Below are 9672 nucleotides of genomic sequence, written 5' to 3'. Positions count from 1 at the left end.
ACATTAATGTAGTTGGTTTTAATTTACAAAGAATATTTTTTATACAATATTTATTTCTTAGTTCCATGCAATTTTGTATTTTTCTGATGAAAGTAAATTGTAAAATATGATTTAGTTTTTTTAGATCAGGCAATAACCTTGCTATACTGCCAAATAATTTCAAATATGGTAATTATTGTTTTCTCTGGCTTTGCGAGATTCAACAATTACATTTATTGAAAATTAAAACATATTTTTCAAGTAAAATAATAATTTTATTGGTATTATTGTTCTATTTAATCTAAATAATCATAAGCTACGTATATTTATATGCTAAGATTAATGAACTTAAATAAGAAAGAAAAGAATATAAATCATAAAATGGTGTCTAGACCTACTACTCGACCAAGCCAACTAGACGCTCGGGTGGAATGCGGCCTCCCCGCCCGCTTACCGCCTCAGGTACCGCGTTCGCCTTAGTACGGTTCGCAGCATCGACGCATTCGTACGTTTCGCATCGCTAGTTATTTCTGTACTTTTTATTATTAATCGTTAAAGCTTGTTGTTGACTGTTAAGTTTTTCGTTGTTATTTGTTTAAGTTTTTACTGTGTTGTTATTCATAGACAGCCCTCGAAATGGGGAAAAATAAGACTATTCATAGCGGAGAGCGAACAGTGATATTATTAATATTTTTTTTTTGCTATCTGTACCCGAGACATGGGCGGGTGACGTCACAGTTGAAAAGGGTCTAGTTGGCTTGGTCGAGTAGTACGTGCCCTGGAAAAATATGTTGAAAAACAACTGTGACGTCACAAACAATTTTAACCAGCTGCAATTGGAATAGAGGCTTAAGGATTTATAAGTAAATTATTAATATATCAAAATGGGTGGTGCCGTGAGCTCGGGTCGCGACAACAATGAACTGATAGACAATCTGTTGAGTGGGAACTATATACGCACTAGGCGGGTAGAAAAAGTATTTCGGGCTTTGGATCGTGCGGATTATATGACACCTGAGGCTAGGGACCAGGCTTATAAAGATCTAGCTTGGAGGAAGGAACCCTTTCATTTGTCTTCACCATGTATTTACAGGTAATATGGCAATTTCAAGTTTACATTGAAATCACTATCTTTTCTCTTTTAACATTGATATTTACAACTGATATTGATAATAACATACTTTAACAGTAGCTCTCTACATATAATGTAGCCATACTATACATATAATATTAGTAAGTAGACAATAAGTGGATTATTTGCAAAAATTTCAACATACCTGGCTTTTTTGAACTCAGGGAAGAGTATTCATGGACTGATTCTACACTTAGACTTGGAATTTCATGATTCTGTATCTAAGTGATGTTCCATGGCTCTTTAGTGAGGTGATGGAGGGACTTGAGCTGAAGCCTGGGCTGTCATTCCTGAACATTGGATCGGGCACAGGATACCTGAGCACTCTGGCCGGGCTGATCCTGGGCACCGCAGGCATCAGCCACGGGGTGGAGGTGCATCCCACCATTGTGGAATATGCCACCAAGAAGCTCAGCCAGTTCATTGAAAACTCTCCATCTTTGGACGACTTTGACTTTTGCGAACCTAAGTTTTTCACGGGTAAGTTATTGATTATGTTTGTATCTCTATCAAGTCTATAAAGCTCTACTTTATAGATATAAAAATATGTTTATTGTATTTATTAGTTACTTGAAAATCAATATCATATAAACATTTGATTTAATTATATTCAGGCAATGGGCTGTGCATAGCTCCTCTTCAGTGTGGCTATGATCGAGTTTACTGCGGGGCTGGCTGTCCTGAAGAATATGAAAATTACTTCAAGAATCTTATTAAGGTAACATTGTTAATTCATTTATTTTTAATTTTTGTACTCAAAAATGTTTTTCAAAAATACAATATGTTTACAAACAAAATATGCTTCATTTGTAAATGTTTGAATTGAAAAGTAAAATTCACTTTTATAAAATAATAAAACAATATCCATAAAAATAGAAAATTAACCGAATGTAAAATTTTACAACAGGTTGGAGGCATTCTTGTGCTGCCCATCAACGACACTCTGCAGCAGGTGAAGCGAGTGACGGAGAACAAGTGGGTGTCTCGCAGCCTGCTCAATGTGTCCTTCTTGAACTTACAAGTGCCCACGCAAGAGGACTCCTTGGACAGCGTTAAATTGGGTAAGTTTTAAGTTATAATTGAGTAAATATTCTTTTTATGAATTTTTTTTTTGTCATTCCATTCTCTGAAAATTTTGATTATTATGACAATGCTATGTATTACTAATTTTTTCTGGTATATCTAAATTATTTCGTTATATTTTATCATAACATGAATTGACAATATAAACAAACACTCTCAATGTACTTTTAGAAGGTCGCACAAAAATATCTGAGCAGCTTTGCGTATAACACATACATTAATTAAATAATGTACAGATAAGATAAAAGCATCCATTCAAATTAACATCTTATTTTGTGGCAGTAATGTTAAAAGTCACTACGATGAGCGATGTTAAACTATGTCACAACCCAGAAACAGCCTAAAAGCTTCAGTTAAATAGTCATGTGGAAAGAAAACAATAAGAATAAAAAAAAGAGCGTGTGTGCCGAGCACACGGATCAGAAGTGAAACTTCTTTGGCAGGATTCAAAGATACTAAAATCGTCGCCTTACTCCGTGACGTGACGGTATTGTACTGACGTGACCTTGAAATTTTACACTCAAAACGCCTAAAGCAGTTTCATTTCTTTATATCTTTTATATTCTACGTACCTTGGTACTTTACTCTAGCAATTATTCTAAAAAAATGTATGTTTATGAAACATTGAACTTTTCATTAAAATAGTTTTAGGATTCAGAAAATTAGTGAATGTTGAATAATATTTTCTAAATGATGGGGTTTACAAATGATTACAGTACTGCATAAGAAATATTTTTGCATTCTGCTTTTATGTGTGATGTTGATAATGAGTAAATGGATACAAAACCATGATTGAAATAAGTTAGGCTGGTCTTAGGACTTGTTCGCACAGCGATATTTCACCGCGAGGTTTTTATTCTCGCGTATAAAATCAGAATTGTACGCACTGCGAATAAAATTTCGTTCGATTATTTTCAGGTGAGTTTAGTTTTTAACTTAGAAACACGTGTAAAATGGATGGATCTTCTCAATCGCGTCGTTAAACCACTGAGCGAAATACGCGAATTTTATTCCGCAGTTCGGACATTGCCATACGATGATATAGCATGAAATATTCGCGTTCAATTTGCATTAAATCACAAAAAATGATTCCTGGCGACTTTTTACCGCCAATGCGGAAACGCCCTTTAGATTATTTATTTATTTATTTATTTTTTACATACATAGATTCCTTACAGCTATTTGTATTACAATATTTATAATTAACTTTAACAAAACAATACGCCAATAAAAAGGAATACCAATAATAAGACAATTAATGTGACAGTAGTTTTACATTAATTATAACAATGACAAAGTGGAAAAAATTAATATATATTTTTTTTTTGGACATGGTATACAAAAAAGAGGAAAACGTACCCATTATAGAATGTTTGGTATGGATGTGTGAGTGTGTGTACTGTGATTCATTGTGTGTGATTCATTGTGTTATAGAATTGCGAAAAAAACTTGGGGTTAATATTGCTGTGCGGACAAGCAATAAGTGTCACGCTGACTGCTGCATACGATAGCAATGTGTTATTCTAAAATGCTTAAGAAATACGCCCATCCTTTTAAATGTTTGAACACACTGTTAAATGTTCAATGAAAAACTGTCGTACAGTTTTTCATTGAACACTTTCTTATTGCGTGGCGTTATATTAAAAGTGCGCTCTAAACACATGTGAACAAAAACTCTGCCTAATATACGCATAGGCAGAGTTTTCCTTTGGACGTTTTTTGAGAGTGACTGTGAGTCAAGCTGTATATTGTTTGTCAATCATAACAGCTTATATTATATTGTTGTAGTATTACAACACAAAAAACATATTTTTTTTTAAATTTGTAATTACTTAATTTGTTATTTTTCCTTGCATGTCACTATAGAATTGTCATGATGTACAAATCATAAAAGATGTTGAATATATCATGTGAGTATGTTTCTGACAGCTGAGTTGATGCCGCCGCGTCTTCAGCTGCTGGCCAGGGCGCGGGTTCGTGCTTCCATGAAGGAGGGTGTCATTCGCAGGAATCCAGAGCTGAAGGTATGTAGAAATTATTGATGTTGCCTTAATTATTAATATTATTCGTATTTTAAATTGTTTTATACACAAAAAACTTACTTGAATATTACTTGGATAACTTTTCTTGATCGAAATATTTTTGTTGTATGAACTTTTTTCTTATTTAGGAAAGGCCGTGGCGCCGACCACGACGCGTGTCCTGCCCCAGGAAGATCTGCATACCTATTGAACCCGGCGGTGAAGTCCGTAAGTGGAAAATATTAATAAATACATGCTCATATGCATATACACATTCAGTTTTGAAAAAGTTTTGTTTGAGCCCTTATGTCTCTGAATCATATTTTATAAACTGACCTTTACTTAAAATATTCTTAATAAAATGTTGTTCCTTTTACAGAGAACCTCAATGTCCTCCACGATCTAGACACAGAGAGTGGAGCGAACGAAATGAATGCTTTATTAAGCCTGGTGATTAGCATGGGCCAGAACAGAGTGGCCGGCGCCCTGCGCTTCGACAGAGTCGCCAGACGGTCCAACGATTCTGACGATTCCGACGAACAAACTGGTGGGAGTCGAAACGGAGACGATGATGACTCCAGCGATGACGATGACAGCGACGGCAATGACGGAACAGACAATACAGTGGAAAAGAGCCCAAAAACAAAGACTGATAATGTTGAAAGTGCTGCTGAAGCAAATATAGAGATGGGCGATGAAACGCAAGAGAATGAAAAGGATAAGGCTCAAGAGAACACAAAGACTGATCAAGAGACAGAAAACAATGATAAGTCTGATAAATCATCAGAAATAGATAAAGACTCTAGTTATCACAAGAGTGAAGATACTGCCAAGAGTGAGACATCTCGAGACAAAGAAACAGAGTCCCACAGCGATCAAGCTCTTGAGTTAATCAGGAAGCTGAAGAAGAAGAAATACTGGGGCAAAAAAAGCAAGAAGTATGGGAAGCTATCGAGGAAGGACATTAGAAAATCATCCAGCGACTCAGTTGATGATGAAAAGCCCTCAACTTCCAAAGAAGGTGAAGATAAAGACAATAACAAAAAGATGTCGCGATCGAAAACACCTATTAATGAAGACAGTAGTGACGATGATGTAAGTATTTGCATTCGTCAATTTTATATACAGTAACTGAAAATTATATTTCAACTGATAACTATTGTTTATTTACTGTGATATCGTACATTATTATTTAATTTTAAAAATATTTTCTTTTTATATATTTTTTTAAATCTATAATATAACTTTCATTACCAGGATGATAAACCTGACTCGTCCAATCCGCGGATGCCATCCGAAGTAGAAATATACATACCAAAGATGCAAGAACCGGGCACATCTGCTGAAATGGACTGGGAGGAGGCTAGACCCAAACCCAAGGAGGGAGAGGACAATGAAGGAGTTACCAAAAGCAAGGCGAAGAGGCAAAAACTTGATAGCGGGATCGGAGAAAACACTCCAAGCAGTTCTCCCAAGTCAAAGTCTGATGATTCTGAAGAATCGGAGAGTGGTAATTCAGATAGTTGGGAAACAGATACGGAACCTGAACCATCTACAGGTTAGTTTGTTTAATAGTATTAAGTTTTATATTAGCCAGTTTTCGATAAAACAACATGTTTTAACTTTTAATTTTAGATATGATTTTTATCAGTGTCTTTAACTAGGTGCTTCATCATAATATGTTAGTGGATAATGTATGTTAATTTTGATTATTTTTTTCATATTCTCTGTCAAAAATACAAGTGAAATTATTATTTCGATACGACATTGTTTTCGATTTATTCGTAAATGTGCGGGCACGGGTGCGTAAATTGAATTCAATGCTTGTGATGTAACATAACTCTCATGATTAGACTTCAAAGTAAAATGACATTATTTCTACTACCGTGAATAAATTTGTTGCTAATTAACCGCATTTCATCGTGTGCAGGTCGTAATAAACTATCTACACCTTTTCATTCATAATATCATTGGTCGCTACAGTAATGGTGCACAATAATAGAAGGAGCGCGAATTTTTTGATAGACTAGTGTTGTTAACGTCACGTCGTACGTACAACATAGGTCGCCGTTATTACAATCGTTCACAATAATTGAAAGATTGCGAATTTATTGAAGTGAAACTTCTTTATCGGGGTTGGAAAAAATTTTAGTGTAAAATTTTTTCGTTACGCGTGACATATTTCCGTTACGCGCCATCTTTTTCTTATCCCTTACCACGGATTCGACGTATTTATTCTGTATTTCTGTAAAGTTGTATATAGTAAATTATTGATTGAAAAATAAGGCCATAAAGAAGTTTCACTTCTTACGTGTGTACACTTGTACATGCATACATTTTTTTTGTTGGTAGACCAGTGTTATTAACCCCACGTTATAGGTCGCCGCCGCCGCTCGTCCCGCTCCTCCGGCCGCTCATCCGGGCGTCCCTCCCTCGAGGAGGTGATCGAGCGCGCGGAGGCCCGCCGGCAGCGGCAGCGGCAGCGCAGGATCGCGCGGGGCGGGGACGCAAGAAGAGTACGACTGTCGCTGCTCATGAAGCGAGCTGTCAGGGAGCTGCCGCTGCCACAGCCGCTGAAGAAGTGAGTACACATACACACACACACATACAGTCATACACGCGCATACCGGTCACGGTTGTTACCGAGAATACCTACATCGGTTTAAGCATGAAGATTCTCCAGAGTGCCCCACCTGTGGACAAGACGAAAATGCAGAACATGTTTTCTTTATATGTCCAGCATACAAAGAAGCCCGGGACACCTGGGAAACAACAATGAGAACAAAAATATGCCCTGAGAACATAATCGGCGTGATGTTGTCAAACAAAAAATCATGGGAAGCAACGAGCGTTTATGCAACGGAGGTTCTTAAAGACTTAAGAAAAAAGGAACGGATGCGAAAAGTTTGACGGAATAGATCATAAGTGAGAAAAGCAGCAATGCTATACGTCCCCCCGCTACGTAAAGCCTAACGGCCATCCCGCGGGGATATGGACAGGAGAAAGAGGGTTGTTTCAGTCGGTATGGACCATGAGACCATGATCGAGACCGACATACCAGGTCGCAGATCTTGACCTGAGATACTTAAAGCACGCGCGTGCTTACTCGAACGCATATACATACGCGTGTATACTAGCACAAACACACACTCGCTATCGCTATAAGCAGTAGGTGAATGGAAGGGGAGGGGTGCCGCGAACGCACTCGCTAAGCGAAAAGCTTTCACGAAGCACACACAATACACTTTCTGCATTGCGTCTTATGGAAGCGGCAGAACTTAGCAGCATTTTAAGAGAAAATCGCAAAAGTTATTTCAGTTAAAAAGTGGACACCGATGAGAATGTCGAGCACACACACACCCACACGCACACGCCCTTGTATCTTTTGTTTACCAATTTAACCTCTCAACCACCGAGCGGCCAGATCCGACCGCGACACAATAGATTTTCTATTGTGTCTGTGATTCCGGGGCCTGATGGATTAATGTAATTAACATGGGTTATTTTTACAGATTTGTGAACTGGGGCCGTTGCTACGAATTTTAGAAAAAGAAGCAGCAGAGAGGTGGATTGATGTTATTGGTGTTGTTGTACGTAATTACACTTTTATACATTATCTTAATCGTATTCTATTAGCCGTCATTGAGTCGCCTCGATAACTCACTAAGTGTAAACAAATACGCATGTAAAGCTAGTATAACTAGGAACAATCAAATAAACTTTAAAACTATCGTCAAAAAATTAAATTACAAGCTTTTTATTTTATTGGAATTGTCAATGAACTTTTTTTTCTAACACTGAATGTATCCGACTCGAAGGACCATATAGGTTCTTCAAGGAATTTTTACAATCATATAATTTTTATCTTTCTGGTGTTTGCTATATTATGTATGTATTTTTTCGAATATTATCTATTAAGTTATTATTGATAACAACATAAATAGGTGCGCTCAATGAATGGCATCATAGGAATAAATATACAATAACTATTTAGTCTTAATCGACCATATATGAATAGCGAACAGCATCCTAAGAATATATTGTAGTTTTTAAATGTTAGGCTACTTTCTACAGATATCTTGTAGTAAGGTAACACCTTTATACAATGATTATCAGACCCAAGTGCGATGTGACCATCTCGCGCTGGGTTCCGTATGTAATATTTCGTTATTAATGTACTTTGAATATTAATGTCAATTGGTGTCGTCATGGCTGATAATCCTGAATTGTAAGAACTGATGTGAACTGTTGGTTTAATTTTTGAAAAGTATTATCCGATAAATAACCAAGTTTTTAGAATAAAACTCGTAGAGAAACGTGGTACTAGTCCACTTATGGTTTACGAGTAGGTACAGGCCGATTAAGGAAAGCTGGCATATTCACAGTACTCACACTTATGCAATTTTATTATACAGTATGTTCAAAAATAAATGCGACTTTAGTTTAATTGTAGACTTGAATTGTAAAATGAGTGCGTTGTAGACAAATATAATTATGAAAGCTCTCATAATTTATATGTAAAACTAGCGGTCCGCCCCGGCTTCGCCTGTGGTACATATTTACGTTTTCTCTACATAAGAACCATCCTCGTACTTTTTTTACTATTATTTATTCTCATAATCAATTGTAATATAGTATTGAAAATCATTCAATTATCAAATAATAGTTAAATTTCCTGTCATATTCATTATAAATTATACAAAATTTTATTTTGTATAATTTTGTATAAAAAAAAATAGCTAAATTACCTAAATCATTATTTAAGTTAATATTATGCTATAGTTTTGTTGTTATTGTGTCATTAAGGAAGGTGGACCCCAAAATACAGGCTGTCCTAGTTTGGGGTCCAAATGTGACATGTTTGTACCTAACCCACAAATCCATACTATATAATATTATAAATGCGAAAGTAACTCTGTCTGTCTGTTACTCAATCACACCTAAACTACTGAACCAATTTGCATGTAATTTGGTATGGAGATATTTTGATACCCGAGGAAGGACATAGGCTACCTTTTATTGCGAAATATGTACCACGGGCGAAGCCGGGGCGGACCTCTAGTTGCAAAATAAAAACATTAATAATTGTCCCCTTCACCCTCATAAGCTTAGTCTACGCGCGAGAGAGACGGGCAGACTTTTCATGATGCGTATGCAGTATGACGTCACGCCGCGCGCGTCTTCACAGACACTACACATGTGCAATGTGTAAATGTGTTAACGTTCCAGCTCTTCTTAATCGGCCTGTAGAGATAGTTCATTAGTATACACTAATGAACTATCTAAATAAAAAAAACTAAACCGCCATGATGACGCCACCATCATATAAATAGATTTAAGCTACATACTCGTTTAGAAAACATACATAAATATATTGTTAAAATATTATTTGGAGTGAGATTACCAGTGCGTGATAAAGAAAGGATGTATTCAGATGTTTATTATATTACCTTTGGG

General features: G+C 36.3%; 1 protein-coding gene across 2 annotated transcripts; it reads left to right on the top strand.

Moving 5' to 3' along the window:
• The first annotated feature begins 162 nt into the window (after positions 1 to 162).
• On the top strand, positions 163 to 9472 carry LOC149905528 (uncharacterized). 2 transcript variants are annotated; one of them, XM_090105568.1, is made up of 11 exons: positions 163 to 377; positions 753 to 1072; positions 1359 to 1591; positions 1726 to 1829; positions 2019 to 2172; positions 4124 to 4218; positions 4365 to 4443; positions 4595 to 5310; positions 5473 to 5773; positions 6595 to 6796; positions 7728 to 9472. In XM_090105568.1, the coding sequence occupies exons 2-11, from the start codon at positions 864 to 866 to the stop codon at positions 7759 to 7761; spliced, it is 2127 nt and encodes a 708-aa protein (XP_089961694.1). In that variant the 5' UTR covers positions 163 to 377; positions 753 to 863; the 3' UTR covers positions 7762 to 9472. The 2 variants fall into 2 exon arrangements, with proteins under 2 accessions (XP_089961694.1, XP_089961695.1); XM_090105569.1 differs by lacking the exon at positions 163 to 377 and having other exon boundaries at positions 933 to 1072; positions 1276 to 1591.
• The last annotated feature ends 200 nt before the right edge of the window (positions 9473 to 9672 follow it).

Source organism: Colias eurytheme, chromosome 9 (genome assembly GCF_061535395.1).
Source record: "Colias eurytheme isolate Ceu_HAF_F1 chromosome 9, ilColEury1 Martin Lab GWU primary, whole genome shotgun sequence".
NCBI classification, from domain to species: domain Eukaryota; kingdom Metazoa; phylum Arthropoda; class Insecta; order Lepidoptera; family Pieridae; genus Colias; species Colias eurytheme.
The sequence above is the reverse complement of the archived record's forward strand: the minus strand, read 5'-3'. Positions and strand labels throughout refer to the sequence as shown.